We start from the raw sequence: 16,576 nt of genomic DNA, 5'->3' as shown, positions 1-16,576 counted from the left end.
CTCGGAAATGCTGGATAGCCTACACCCGTGATATCTCTGCAGGCATGGCTGACAGAGAAGTGTGGGGCACTGGAGTAGTCTCTTGGGACCTTGACCAGAAGAGTAAGCAGATCGGGATACCACTTGGCAAGAGGTCATCTTGGAGCCACCGGGGTCGTCCTGAGTCCTACCATAATCAACGCTGTTGATTACTGGCCAGGTCAGGCTGAACGACAGAAAGGCGTACACGTCCAGGTGATCCCATTGGTGTTGGAAAGCATAATCGAACACCACCCATGGGTCCCAAACGGGAGAGCTTCCTGCTTAGCCGCGTGACAAACAGGTCGATCCTCGGAAAGCCCCACAGGGCAAGAAGCCTTGCCGCTATCAGAGAATGTAGGGACCACTCTTGCTACAACATGCCCCTGGTGACTTAAGTGTGTTGGCTAAGACAGTCATCTTGCCTGGAATGTATCTTGCTTACAACTCTACGTTGTGAAACTCAGCCCAGATGTGCATCCACTTTGTCAACCCGCAGAGACCATGGACCCTTCTTGTTGATGTAGGCTACCATGGTAGTAGTGGCGCTCATCAGCGCTACCATGGTAGTATTGGCGCTCATCAGCACTACTGAGTTCCTCATCAAACATTCTTGGAATGGTTGCAACCCTAGGAAGGCTGTTTGCATCTCAAGGACATTGATGTGCAGATGCCTCTCCTCTTTGGAAAACAATACTGAGATGACCAGGTCGTCTAGGTGCGCCCCCCCAACTCCTACTTCGATGCATCCAAGAACTGTTACATGTCCAGAGGTGGAGCGCGGAGTGGAAGTTCCCTAGTGAGGTTTTCCTCATCAAGCACCAAGACAGATCATCCCATACCTCTTGCCCCACTGGAACAGGATGGACCGGGAATCTCTGTCGGCTGAACAGTGATCATTCAGACAACATTAAAGGGGCCTCTGGTGGAGGCACACATGCAGATTGAGCTTCTACAAGGAGAGGTGACCAAGAAGACATTGCCAGCACTGAGCTGGTACTTGTCTTGGACCGGAATGGTTGTGCAACCTCCCTGAGCCTGCTGATGCGATCGTCTGCTGGAAAGACTCACTACTGCAGTGTCTATTAGCATGCTCAGGTACTTCAACATCTGCTTGGGTATAAAATTTTGACTACTCCTAGTTTACACAATCCCAGATTTTGGAAAACCACAAAAATCCAATCTCGTTCCTGTGAGGCGGCCAAGATCAACCAATCATCGAAATATATTAACAGATGTATCCCTCACGAATGGGCCCAAGCGACTACCAAGGTGAATACCCGCGTGAACACTTAGGGAGCCGTACACAGTCCGAAACACAGTCTTGAAATAGTAAACCATACCATACAGGGAGAAGTGGAGGTACTTTCAAGAAGATTGATGAATAGACACTTGAAATTACACGTCCTTCAAGTCTACCAAAATCATGAAGTCTTCCTCTCTGATGGATGATAGCACAGACTGTACTGCTTCCATTCTGAAGTATGTTTGATGAACAAACTTGTTAAGAGAAGAGAGGTCGGTAACCAGTCTCCATCAACCTGTTGCCTTCTCCACTGGGAAGAGCCGACTGAAGAAATCCTGAGACTTATCTCGAATGACTTCAAGTGTATTCTTCCACCCCATCCACACCCCTCAATAGAGAACAGTGTCATGGGGAGCCCTATCCCTGTGAATATGGCTGGCCCTCCTAGACTTCTTCATTTTAGAAGAGACGGAGGACAAGGAAGAACAGAGTCCATGTTTCTTTGCCTTCCAGGCTCTCGCTCCTGGCCCTACAAGTAGAGTGGTTGAGATCTGAGCGATCACTGATAACGATGCTCACCGAGGAGGTGAACCACACGGGTTGCTCCAAAAAGAGCCACAACACTGGGACACATTATCACAGGGGGAAGCGAATTCCTACTCAATACCCACTGATAATGAGAGGAGGAACAGGCCCTGGACCCCCTGGCAAAAGGGTCATGGCTACAAATACAGGGGAAGGGGCGGGAATCACTGGGTCTGGCTCAGGGATCGTGGTAACCCAGGGGAACTCACCTTTGCCTTATCTTTCTGGTCACAGGATCTGATGCGGGCACCTTACCTGTCGGGCCAGGAGATACTTTATTAGACTTACCACCCCTCTTAGGCTTAGGCAGAGAAACCAGCCCGCCCTTCAATACTGGTATCACCAGGGACACTTGAGATACTTGTGATAATGGGGGAAGAAATAGCCTTAGCAACAAACTACCTCAACAAAGTCATGGAAAGCCTACCTGAAAGTCTTTATTGGGTCAAATTCGTGCTCAACAGCCTGCATGGTCACGGGAATAGAGCTTACATCCTCTGAAGGGGTGCAGCAAACTCTAGGTGTCTCCCACATACCAGCAAAACATGAAAAGATTGCTGATATAGATCATAGAGCTCCAAGCCCCGGCAGCGTACTCTCAAGGGACCGATCCAGGGGCATATGCTCATGGGTGGCAGCAGGAATTGCATGACCTGAGGTCACCAAAGCAGTGAAAGATTTCCCTGGAGTCTTCTTTGGCATTGCCCAGTCCAACCCTGACAAATGTTTCACATGCTTCTTTCCCTTGAGGGCGTCCCCCCACTGCCACTACACTCCACACATGGGGAGGCCTGTGAACTATCATGCCCCCTACAAGACACACAGAGGGAGTGTGGATTAACAGCTGATTTAGCCATAAACTGGCTGCAGCATCCACCCTTCCCTCAGTAAACACAAGCTTCTTGTTTCCATTTTATAGTTAAAAACCAACGTTCACTTCCTTAAAACAGAAAGAAAAGTAAGAGTTTTGACAGGAGCTGTCTGTACATGTGTACACAACAGTGGCAGAATGAAAAGGGAAGGCTCTCCAACTGGAAAGGGGGTGGGGCTAATTATCCCACACCCTCACCAGCTGGATAACTGCTCATTATCCAATTTTAATGATAGACTTCAGCTCAAGCTGAATCAATTTCCCTAATTAAAGGATAAGGGTTTGTATGTCACATAGGAGCAAATTAGAAGAGGTTGGACAGCAAGATGGAAAAACATGGCAAGTAGAGACAAAGTAGAGAGATTCAAAGAATGTAAATAAGTGGAGTTAGGGGCCAAAGAAATGCTACAGTGACCATTGAGTAATGCTTACAGTGCATCAAATGAGGTGCAATGACAGCATTACCCTCTACACTGTTCTATAATCACCTGGAAGGTAATGATCTGTAAATGTTGGTAGATTATTGAATTTGATTGTACAGTACCTCATAGTTCAAGTAGCTGATAGTCTGAAACTTAACTACTACAGAGTTGCCTCAGGAACTACTAATCTAAGTGACCTAGCCTAATTTTACTGTTGAAAACTTACAATTACCAATAATATTTATAAAACGTAAATATAAAATCAACGCCAAGCATTTCTGGCATCTGGAAGAGGTTTTCCAAGAGGAAATATCACTCCCATTGTAAGAAGGAATGACAAATTCAACCTGATATTGGAATTACATACTGTCCCAAGGATGAACTGTTTCGAGACTGAAGACCAATTTTCCACACATTATCAGCTAAAACAAAACCGGCTATAAACACCAACAACTTTTTGCAAGTCATGCATAGTAACTCTTGATCTGGGAAGAATTAAAAGTGGCTAAGTCAAACCTGAAACACTTATTTGTACTAATTGTAGCCATGTCTGAATAAAAAAAATATGCAGTTAAAATTGAATACATACAATAGTTGTTGCCAGTGACAGCTATGAATCTTCACCAATAACTTAGGAAAAATAACAAAGTAGTCACATACAGGGGAAGCAGCATGCCTTTAACTTTAGTGACAGTAAAACATGGCTGGATCACTCAAGTCAATAGGTACTATAAATTTCTGTATATGAACTGCAGTGACATATAGTTCACCTCAAAGGCACAGTACCTTAGTGGGGTCCTGAGTGTGATATCCCAGCTAGATGATATAGATGTTACTTTGAATATATTATTTTCATTATACACTATGACCTCATGACCACATATGATGACAATACTTTTCCTATAGCTACTGACTGTTGATGTGTCAAATATAAACAATGGAAGAAGTACAGTAAACTGATCTTAATATCTACAATCCGTAAACCAAGTTCTAATATACAGTACTAAAATAAAAACCATTTATTTACCCATGATTTAACTGCCAGTCACTGGTAGCAGGAGCATCATAATTCGGACAATTAAAAGGGGTAGTGTATGAATGGGCAGCAATGAGAGTCAGGGTGATTCCCACAGTCTTGAAATTTTGGGTGACATTTGTTGTTTTGTTCTGAGTAGTCTAGAGTTGGATAGTGGAAAATGAATGTGAAATAATGGAACAGATGACTTTATTTGAAAAATTTAGAAAGGTTCTATGCTGAAATCAACCCTTACTTATGCATCTGCAATGAATTTCCAACTAGCTGGTAAGAAAAAGAGGTCTTCTCTTCTCAGAAGGAATCATATCAAAGTCTCATTGACCAATTAAAAAAATTCAGTCATGGTGATGCCACTACATTAGGGCAACTATTTGATTAATCTAGAAATAGAGCAATTTACAAATATTGCACAAAACAGGCTTATTGACCACCAATCTACATAATTACTTTTGCTTTACAAACTGGGAAAATGGTTAAAATGGGTGATGTAATAACATTGAGGGGTTTTACTTGGTTCTACTCTTCAAACTTACTGACATTTACAGGTACTTGCTTATGAAAGATAAACCAGCAACCAGGGACCAGCAATTATTAAATGTTACAAGTAAATGTATGGCTATGATTAAATTTTGGCCTTTATTACATTCTAACACACTTTTCATCAAATGAAAGTATGTATCTTCACTCAATACATTTCATTAAAATGTCAACAAATGAAAACAAAATAATCAACAATTCATTGTTGTTAAATATACACTACAGTACTGATGTGAACACTAATATACATGTTAAAAATTGTTTCATGAGCAGTATACAAAACTAAAATTTCCTGAGCATATCACACACTGCTTGACAAGTTAGCAAAGAATTATTCATGAAAGAAGAGCTGTTCCTCTGCTAGAGAGAGGTCTACTAAATGTAATATCTGTAATCTTATGCTGTATCTCAGTGAGCTGAAGCTAAAGTAGTACTATTTCTAAAATGGAGAAGGGCATTTTTTGTGAAATAAAAAACTATCTTTCACATTTGTTTGCTTTCATTAAAAAAAAATATATTTTACTCATACCAAGTCTATTCACATGGGACACTAAAAGAAGCTACTAAACTATCTGAGATACATCAAATAATTGTTATGGGAATCACAACTTCTACAGTTATTGATTAAATGATTGGCCATTTAGTTGTATTGATGAACAACAACACAACTTTACTGGCATAAGTCAATAAACCAGGGGGTACATTCTCTCTCTGTCAAGGGCTCAAGGCAAACTCATAAGTGAACAGTTTGTCGTGCAATAAAGCTATCAGACATATATTCTGAGTAGGAGGAATGTAGTGGCTAATCAGCTTAGTCATAGTGGGCAAATTGAAGAGAAAGAGTAGTTTGTATCTCCTTACATGGCCAGGAGGCTAGTTGAATTGTGGGAATTTTACAGAGATTAACTTGTTTGTCATGTGGTTGAACAAGAAGCTCCCAGTGTTCTATCCTGTTCCAGACCCTTGGAATGCCATGGAAGATGTCCTCTATAACCCTTGGGGAAATCTTAACACATCTGGATACCTTTGAAGTTCTCGGCAACCGTGTACTGTACCAGGAAAAGCGGACCGCCTTCTGTTATTAGTGTCATTTATAGTATTCTCTCTGTTTGGAGCTTCTGCCTTTCATGGACTTCCTCATCAACCTTTTCTGAGAGAAGAACCTCTCTGTCTCTAGAGTATGAGGCTATAATTCAATTTTGAGTCCAATTTTCAGGCTTTCGTTGCAAATGAGGAGCTTCAAAGAGTCTTGTCCAGCCTGGGAACTCAGGCCTCTGAGGTGGGATATAACTCTCATTCTCTGAGGTCCAACTCTGGTAACTTGGGAGATTCTTCCAACAGAGAACTTACCCTCAAGATTCTTTTCTTGTTAAGGGATGTGACTCACGAACTCTGCTTGGAGCTCTAGAAATTCAGATTATTGCATTTTTAACTTGAATGTGGGCTATATTTCATGTTTCAAATAGTGCTCTTAATTAAAACAATTTATTCTATCACTAAACCATCCTTTTCTTATGTTTACGTAAGCGTATCCAGTCAATGCTTAGTAAATATCCCTGAAATATGATTGTGTCATGATCAAGATTGGTGAGGTATAATTATTGCTAAAAGCCCATTCTAACCTATAATAAAGTTAATCGGGTAATTTCTTTAAAAAAAATGTTGACAGCCGATTTCTCTAAACATGAAATATTTAGAGAAATATTGAAGCCACTTTTTTGTTTATTGATGAAGATTTGCCAATCAAACATGAAAAGATAGGCAATTTTATACCCTAAAAACAGAGACAATTTTTAGAAAGAAGATAAAAGCTTGTATATGAAAAATAACATCTTTACTATTATTGCCAATAAGTCTGGAAAATATACACATAAAGAAATGAAGATTGGTGAGAAGAATCTGATCTATGAAATTTTTGCTAAGAACATTATCTTTACAATGGTTTTTAAATGATGAATATTGGCTGATAAACAAAAAAGTAAATTGAACTTGAAATGGCCCACAAATAACATTTTTCTAATGGGGCCGAGTTGGTCCCTTAACCTTAGCTTTGGTGAAGCATGTAAATAAGCTTCTTTGCCCTTCTTATCCAGTCTGCTGCTAAGGCAACTTATGGTCTCTCTTATTCCTCCTTTTGTGGCAATAGCTCAGAACTAGTTTGTTTCTGACATGCAATTAGGGGCTGTGACAATCCCATCCCTCCAATTTTTTTTGAGCGAGGATCATGAGGCAAAACAGTACATCCATGTTACTATAGTCATTCAGTACTATGTGGATCAAACCAAGCATCTTAGGCTCAAAGGTATGACCTTTTTGTTAGCAATTTACATCCACACAAAAACTATTCAAGAATGAAATTTCCTTTTGACTTTATGCGACAATCAAAAGGGCATGTGACTTATCCAGTGAGTATCCTGGTTGGGCATGATCTTGTAATGTCAAGAGCATTGATCCTACCTCAGCTTTTTGGATGAACTTATCAATTCTCTAAGGTAAATGAATATTATAGGTCTCAGGATAAAAGGTTGAGTGACTGGTAGCTCTTCTCTTCCTTTGTTTTTCCTTTTGTTCTTGCAGCAACCAGGCCGAGTACAGACTGGAATAGGAAGGCATGCTGGTAAGCGATACTTTTCCAAAGAATCATCCTTTCTGAGCATAGTCTTCAAAATAACCAAGCAATTACATCCTTTTGATAAGGGCTGAGAGCAATTTTTAAGTTTTCCTAAAAAATTTTTTTGCATTAGCCTAGGAATGCAAAGCTGCCTTTGACATTATCTCCCTTAAAAAAATTAGTTCTCCTAATTTCTCTTCTAAAACTAGTGTTAGAATCAGGAATTGACAGCTTAAACATCCGAAGTGTTGCTGATTAGGAGGATGTAAGAGTCATCTTTTCTTTTTTTCATACATAAATCAAGAAAAGTTGATTTTCTGAGTGGGGATGAACATCTCCCATTCTGCTCAGAGTACCTATACTACAATAGACAATTTTTTTTCATAAAGTATGGAGGTTTGCATTCTCATCAGAAGAAATTAAAAAAAAAATTGTCATTTGCATTTTTCCTGGATACAATCTACAGTCCTGAAGTCAATGGGAAAGTGACTGAAGTTACATCAGGTAGATGGGCAGGACCCTCCCCTCACTTACCCAACAGCCGTTATCTACCTTGTTTCCAAACTTCAATGGCCGGTTCCAGCCCGTGCCTGAGTGTACCACTCATAAAAGGCTCAGGTTGTATAATTTGAAACAATACAAATTGATATTGATATTGATAACCATTTATTACAAGCCAATAGAAACCTTAGCTGGAAATGACTATGATCCCAAGGCCTCCAATAGGGGGAAGCAGTCCAGCATGGAAAAAATTGAGAAGTAAAAGACAAACTACAAAACAGATATAACAAAAAAAAATATAAACAAGATAAAGTACAATAAATAATAGAAATAGCAGATAAAACTATGAAACCAAACTCATATAAACCTTCTTAATAAAAAGTTTTAAACTACAGTACTAATAGTCTCCCAATTCAACTACATGGCTACGCTCATTCTACAAACTGATCACAGCAGAAATAATACTTATCAAATATTGTGTGGTGTTGAATTTTGCATAAGTAAAGGCAAGACTGTGAAAAGTAAGTGCATAACTAGTACTACTTGATGGATGGTATATAAAGATATACTCTGCCAAGTGAGTAAGAGAAGTATATTGGTACTGTGAGCAACTATTCACATATATAAAGAAAACAATAAAGAAACATTTGTACATCATTAGCTTAGTTAACTACAGAATTAGGATCTTATTAGATCTACACATTCTAACCATTTAGAGGAAAATTAATCAGCAAAAGCACAGAAACAAAAGGAAACATAACTTCACATTTACCTGGAAAGACATCATATATATCTGCCAACACGTGTAATACTGCTTGACCAGCAGATATTGGACAGGAAAGAAGTGGTTTGGGGTTAAATTAATTTCTTTCAGCTAATTAATGCTTTCTTATGTGAGCTAGAAATACTATCACTTTTCCATCTACTAGCTGATAGTATAAGAAAACAAGGAAAGATAATACCATGCCGACTATCCAGATGTGAGTGTAGATGAAAATGAAAAGGTAATTCGATTAAAACTGTGCTCATGTTTCACTTATTAAGAGCTGTGCCAAACAATGACAGAAAATTACATTTTGTATGCAATTTATGAGAAAGGGGAAAAAACTTTAGTTTCCTTACACAAATAACCTCATCTCTTGGCTAACCTGTCACACAAGTGATACTCATAGGTAAAATGCAAGTCTTGACCATGTATGAATACAGCACTGTACTGTACTTTTTTTCTCAAATAAATATTTCTTAACAAAGACAAACTTAATAATAATTTTATGTATTTCTATATAAAACATCCAAACAAAACTATACTGCATTGCTTTATGATTTTACACTAAACAAAAAAAAAATAGCATCTATATATAAAATTAAAAAATTAAATACATACATATGAAATATTACAAACAAAAAATAAATACATACATTAGAAATATTAAAAACAGACTTACCAGACATCAGGCACTTCTTAATGTTAGTTTATATTACGGAAGACATGATGTAGAACAAAAATATAATCCAATGACTTGCATAGTGTAAACTGGACCACATTGATAATGTATGTTTCATACTATACCCAGCTTCCTGCTTTTGAGGTGAGTCAAACATGATGCCCAAGTAAGCTAGGTGAAATATTGTTAAAAAGCCAAAACCAATGTTTGCTAAGACAGTAAATCTGGCCTTTCCTGAAAACAATCAGAAAAGGAAGGGATTATAAATTCATATAGAATGTGAATTGTAATTAAACAATAAAGTATCCAATACCAATTCAAATACAGTATTACAGTATCTTCAGTAACTGCAGTATATTTATGCAAATCTATTTTGAATGCATATAGGATGGATTCCTTATTTTCTTAGTAAACTTCAGATCAAAGTATTTCACTATTTCAAGTTTTTATATATTACAATACACTGTTTTCTTCTGGTAGATCAACTAGTTGTATTTCTATTTAATTCTAGGATGTAAAATGGCAAGTGCAGTAGTACATCAGTTTACTAGTTTAATTCGTACCAGGAATGAGCTCGTAACTTAGACAATTTTCCCTCTAAAAAATAAAGGAAGTTGCTCAATTCATTCCACAATCCATAAAAATTTAAAAGCGAATCATTAATGGTAGAGGCAAGGGCCAGTGACAATACCGTAGCAGCTCAATGCCCTAGGGACTGACCCTATATAAGTATGATCAGCATCGAAGGCCCCTCTCTATCACAGCTAGGACCAGGGAGGGCGAGGAAATGGCTGCTGATGACTCAGCCCCAAACCTCCCATCCGTTTCTAATAAGGAAGGTGAGGTTGCAGATACAGTAATACCTTGAGATACGAGCTTAATGCGTTCCGGGACCAGAGCCCGTATGTCAATTCGCTCGTATCTGGGATCAATTTTTCCCATAAAAAATAACTAAAAAAAATTAATCCGTTCCCACCCTCTGAAAAAACACTTAAAAACAGTATATTATAGCGGAAAAACATGTTTTTAATTGTTCTAATTCACATTATACGCTCACAAAATAACAAATACCTATGTACTGGTTATGATCTGCAATAAAATGTGACATTATTATGGAGTTCTTACCTTCGAGATAGATGGTAGCGGGTAACGGCGGTGAGTGTGGAGGAGGAGGGAGAGAGACTTGATGGGAACACTTTCAGTGCGCTACGCTTTTGTAACATAACTTAAACTCTAAATTTAACTTAAATGAAATTAGCTTACTGTATACACACCTAAAAATAAATGTTGATCTTACGTTACACTAAACTTAATTTTAATTTTTTTTTTTTTTTCATTTTTTAACTCCTCTTCTTCCGGCTTGACTCTTTTTGCCTTGCTTTTTGACTCCCTTTCACCTTCACTTTTTTCCAGCCTTTTTAAGAGGAACCTATCTAGGGATGTTTGCTTTTGTCTCCCCTTCAAAATGTTACGAAAAGGACGTATACAAGTGTCCTCACAAAAGGCTAACGCACGACCACACGCCACTCTCATGTTTTTCGATTATTTCATACTTTATCTTGATTGTCATCATATGCTTTTCTTTTCACTACCCTTGTTTGCACTCGCTTGCTTTGGACCCATTGCTTATTCACTTAATTCTGTACTGATTAACACAAAAAACACGTGAAAAATGCAAACACTACGGCCGATGCTCGGAGATCACTTTACACGATGGAAATCTGACGGGAAAGACCGAGCAATGCTGTCCTCGTGAGCAACCTCTCGCACACTTGGCCACCTAGCGGCCACATAGGGAACCGTCTGGTATCCTCGTATCTTGGGGCAAAAAATTTGCTTGAAATTTTCTTCGTATCTCAAATTTCTTGTATGTTGGGACACTCGTATGTCAAGATATTACTGTACAGTACATCAAGAAATTATTGAGTTTAGGCAGGTATCGAACCGGAGTCTGGCAAAACACCAAGCAAGTTCGTTTCCAAAAGGCTACCACAATCATATAAAACGGATTTTGAAGTGAAGCGAAAAATCTATTTTTGGGTGAGATGGCCATGTCGTCCTGATGGAAGGTTCCTTTAGGCAGCTATCTCTTAGAAAGCTGCCTAAAGGAACCTTCTATCAGGATGACATGGCTTGAGCCCAAAAAACGAATTTTGAGCAAAGCGAAAACTCTATTTTTATGTGATATGGCCATGTCGTCCTGATGGAAGGTTCCTTTAGGCAGCTTTTTAAGGGATATTTCGTTACAGTGATACTCCCAGAGAATCAACTACAGGTCTCCAGAATAATAACTCCTGGCGCGAGAATCCTTAATATAACTTATAAGGATATCGCATAAAATCAGGGGACATATTTCTTGATACGACACATGGCATTCTTCACCCTGAATAGATTTTACTCTTTGAGGGGGAAGAGTGGCGAAATGAAGGGGAGCCGTTATCAAGGTTACCCGGTGGATCCCCTCCCAGTACTACTACAGCATATTATTCCTTGTTGCATTTAAGCAGGAATAGCCGCAGATAGAATAGTTTCGGGTGGAGTCTTTCATTACTTAGTTGTCATACTCCTTTTGAAAGAAGGGAGGGTCCATCAGGATGACATGGCCATATCACCCAAAAATAGATTTTTCGCTTTGCTCAAAATCCGTTTTTTGGGCTCAGCCATGTCGTCCTGATGGAAGTTTACCAGAGAATTACTTGAAAGTACTATATCTGTGGGTTTATATAAGTGCCTTTACATTGAATGAGTTCCTTATATGGTCTCCCAGACCTTATATATATGACATTACCGTTATTTGTCATATCTGCTAAGTTTGGAACTAACTTAGGGCTTCCTGCCCCCTGCAGGGAAATTGTCGACTTCGACTATAAGGCTTCAAAGTTTGTATTTCTCTTGGAACAAGATGGAACTTGTAGAGATTACCAGGTTGTTCTTTCAGAGATCTTACTTACAAGAATTTCATTTACGGAAAAATAATAGGCTATGGACAATTTTATTCGTACTCTTAAAGGCGAATAAGACGCAAACACATTTATATGTCTTTATTTTTATAGACAAAATATAAAACAATTTAAAATGTATCGTTAGAAAGAATCTAGCCTACATATTTGAACATCTTGGTATATATATTTTATAACCTGTAAGGGTAGAAAATACATATATTAGTTCATAGGTAAATGCCACTCAATTTTGTGAAATGAAATGTTTGATTTCACTTAGATGTTGGATATGTTTCAACACTGTGTACAAATGTTCACACAGCACTGGTGTTATTGGTTAGATTCTGCACCTATATAGAACAGTCCATAAATCACCATAGTGATTTTTACTAAAAGGTATTACACTAGGAGGTGCTAATACCTGTTCACCCAATACACCGTCAAGTCCCAAAACAGTCCACTGTTCATCGTAGCACTAGACGACAGGTTTTATAACACTACCTGCCGCCACCACAAAGTGTTTTATCTCATGCACTTGCTTCGCATAATGTTTATAGAAGACTCTGGATGATTTCCAATCCGTATATGAGCGGAGTCTATCAAAGTCCATATGTTGAAAGAAGTTCAACGAGGAAGCAACTTTTCTAGGATCGTGACCTGCGGGTGTACTGTCAGGATCCGCTCTGCGAATAAAGTAGGCGAGTTCTGCCCTCAGTTGTTTTAGGGATAGGTTTGATCCTGAGGTTTCGCCTCGGAAGAGCTGTCCCTCCTTGAAGTCTGAAGTTCTTCGAAGATAGACCTTAAGACACTCTACTGGACATAAAGAGACATGTTCCTTCAGAGGGCAGATTCTCCAAGGACCCCACCTTTTGGTGGGCAGCTCATTTTTGGCGAGAAAGGTAGGATCGGGAAAAAGGTTCAGTTCTCCCTCTTCTGTGAACTGAATATGGCCTTCATTTCTGGATAACGCCACTATTTCACTAACTCTAGCCCCTGAGGCTATAGCGAACAAGAATATCACTTTCTGTGTTACATCCTTTAGGGTACAATCATCATTGTTCAAATTCAAAGCATAGCGCAAGACTTTGTCCAAGGACTATGATATGGGCTTTGGAGGGGTTGCTGGTTTGAGTCTAGCGCATGCTTTCAGAATCTTATTAAAGATTTCATTTGAAAGGTCCACCTGAAAGGCGTAAAGAGGAGGTCTAGTCAAAGTTGACTTACACGCAGTTATTGTGGTGGAAGCTAGGCCTTGTTCATGAAGTTAAAAGCTCTAGTCTTTCCAAAACAAGAATGCAGACCATCAAGGCCCAATCTTAGAACCAGATCCCCAAATGTGGACCTGAGTGTTATTGGTGATTCCTTAGAACAAATTGCTAAAGTGAAAGCAGAAGCAACAGGTATTACTCCCATAGAGGTTTTGTCATCGGAACCAGAGAAGACATCTCACTTCCTAAAGATCATGAGCCTCATATCGTATTGACAGTTTAGGAGAACCCACTCATGCCCAAGTAGTGGGAAGGCATTTCCCGATGGATGGTTTCTTCCCAGAACAACCAAATGGTCATCATATGTTCAATGCCCCATTGTTGAACCAGGCAAAAGACATTTTGAAGTTTATTGATAATCAAATCTTATGTGCAGAAAACTTCCTACAATCTATTCAGTCAATGAAACTTCCACCTCTGGCTTTTTCTAGACAGACAAAGTTTTATGTGTAAACAGGGGCACATCCTAGTCCACTTTCAATTGACCCGGATGTTAGGAATGAATGAATGAATGATTTAAAGTTTTCAGGCATCCTGACATCTAAGGTCATTGACGCCGGTAACATTTAATTTATGTATACAAAAGTAAAAAATGAAATAAAATAAAAAATTAGAGAGTATTAAAATCATAAAAATTGAATGTCATAAAAGTTGAATATTTTTCAGAAGACCCGGAAGTTAGGAACTTGACACCAGACATGCCCACTGGGAACTTAAATCACCTTCCTGCCTCTTTCTGCCACAGCATTGCAGAATTTAGAGGCAGCAACTATGTCTGCTTTTCAAGCTTGCTCCTGGCTAGACCACTGGTCAGGAGCAGTCTCATTCTTTACAGTATCACAAAATTCCAGTTCCTGATTTGAGGAAGCAGTATGAAGATCTTGTCAGATCGGGGGGTCAAAGCATTAAGAGTTCGTATTCCATCAGACGGCCTTTATCTAGGGCAACTGCATATTGAAGAGGAGAGATGCAGTAAGTTCCCAAGGCATATGACTCATAGAGATTCCTTTAACTTAAAGAACTCTAATCATTCAACTATTTTCCCACATGCAGAAGTAGCGGTGGAGAAATGAGAGAGGACCAGCCAAACATCATTCCTGAAAAAAACTGCAGCTTCTTGTTTCTCAGCTCCTCAATAAATGCCAAGGCCTTCCCTCAGCACACAAGCTCCTCCTCCTCATCGGTTACCAGAGTCAGACAATAACCAGCAGTATAAAAGTCGGAACCCTGGACTTACTTTTGCTACAGGGGGGCATTCATCCAGTTGCAGATGTTGAGGACGTCGAGGTACCCATTAGAGACAGCAGATCCCTGACTTACGACCTGTCAGAAGATGCTTTGCAGTGGCAGATCCCTGAGCTGTAAAAGTTCTTTTCTCTCAGGGTATCAAGTACTGCTCATGAGCTGTTGTCCTCCATTAACTCAGACTCATACAATCCCTTCATTGTATGTTAAGGGATCCCAAAAAGATCTACTCTTATCATTATATTTGATGGGATCTAGAGAGGATCTGCTCTTGAAGAAAGATATCTCTGATGCTGGAGAAGGAAGTAATAAAGGAAGTCTTCAACACGTCCAAGGTTTCTTCAGCAAACTCTTCCAAGAGGAGTAATTCCTGGGAGGTTGAAGACATGTCATACGCCTTTCCTGCTTGATTCAGTTTGTGCTTCAAACTCAGTTCAAGATGGAGGCCCCAAAACAGTGATATAGGCCATCAAAAAGAACTTTCTGCTGACTATAGACCTACAAGAAGCATATTTCCTGATCAAAGTTTATCCAAGATTAAGGAAGTATCTGCAATTCATGTTCACTTGTCATTTCACTCTAGTTTCCTCATGGAAACATGCCATGGGAATAAGGCTACTGCAATACCTGGTCAACTGGCTCTTGCTAGCGGAGTCATGATCTCAGTTTATCTGCCACAGTGAGTTTCTTCTTGAAATTTGCTGCAACCTGGGTAACCGCTGAATTACAGTAGGCCCCCGCCATACGACATTAATCCATTCCGGAGTTGGTATCGTATGAAAATGTAGTATGGCGGGCAATAGAATAGCTAATGCGTGCAAAACCCCAGGTAAAAACATTGAAAATTAGTACGTAACAAAATAGTATAGTAAGCACTGTACTACAGTATACTTATATATAATATACATGTACTGTACAATATATAATTAAATAACATTACAGGATAAATAAAAATCATATACTGTACTGTAAAGGAAAATTTAAATTTTATTTACCTTTGGAGTGACATGACTTGAGCTAGTAGTGGGTGGAGGCAGAGGGGGGAGGAGACAGTAGATATAAAAACGTATCAATGCTAATTATATGTACACTTAATAATAAATTTATTCTTACTATTAAACACTTAAAATTAAAAATGTTTTTTTTTTATTATTTTTGTCTTTTGAATTTTATTTATTATTATTTTTTTTTAGAACTTAAAAAATTACTCTTTTTTAGCGTTTTTAATAGAATCACTATTATCATCTTTGCTTTCTGACACTTCTCTTTTGGAGAAATATCTATTCAAAGAAGCCTGTTTCTGATGATTCCTCAACATATTTCTAAAATGACTCATACACTTGTCATTATCACTCTCCATAAGATGACCCGTGTGAAGTTTTTCTGGGTGATTTTTTTTTTCCATGAAACTCGTATGGTTTTCATACCAACCGATAGATTCCCTTATTTCTGCCGATGTCATTTCTTCAGTCTCCCCCCCGTCCTCGCCACCACTAGAGCTGTGCTCTTCTTGAATGATGGTCAACTGCATTGCCTCCAACTCCTTCAAGTCTTCAGTCGTAAGCTCCTCCCTGTGCTCCTCGATAAGGTTATGGACGTCAGCCTCATCGACAACAAGCCCCATGGACCTCCCGATTGAAATTATTTCCTCAACATCACCCTCAGGGGCAGGATCATCAACGGCCTCGTCTTCGGTTGAGGGATCGAAACCTTCGAAGTCTCGTTCTGCCACAGTTTCTTCCATGAGGAGTTCAAGGTGCACCGTGAAACCTCATTCCAAGCATCATCTTCAGGCATTGAACGATGTCAAAATGCTCCTTCCAAAATTCATGGAGGGTGAGTTGAGTGCTTT

At 39.1% G+C, this 16,576-nt stretch overlaps 1 protein-coding gene across 3 annotated transcripts in view; it reads right to left on the bottom strand.

Moving 5' to 3' along the window:
* Window positions 1-1,214: 1,214 nt before the first annotated feature.
* LOC137657753 (protein-serine O-palmitoleoyltransferase porcupine-like) overlaps window positions 1,215-16,576 on the bottom strand; it is a 211,150-nt gene continuing 195,788 nt past the window's right edge. For all 3 annotated transcript variants that reach the window (XM_068392227.1, XM_068392224.1, XM_068392225.1), the window contains exon 9: window positions 1,215-9,506. In XM_068392227.1, the coding sequence (XP_068248328.1) occupies window positions 9,301-9,506 (206 nt within the window). In that variant the 3' untranslated portion in view covers window positions 1,215-9,300. The remainder of the gene's footprint in view (window positions 9,507-16,576) is intronic.

The sequence above is a fragment of the Palaemon carinicauda genome, chromosome 18 (genome assembly GCF_036898095.1).
Source record: "Palaemon carinicauda isolate YSFRI2023 chromosome 18, ASM3689809v2, whole genome shotgun sequence".
Lineage (NCBI taxonomy): Eukaryota > Metazoa > Arthropoda > Malacostraca > Decapoda > Palaemonidae > Palaemon > Palaemon carinicauda.
The sequence above is the reverse complement of the archived record's forward strand: the minus strand, read 5'-3'. Positions and strand labels throughout refer to the sequence as shown.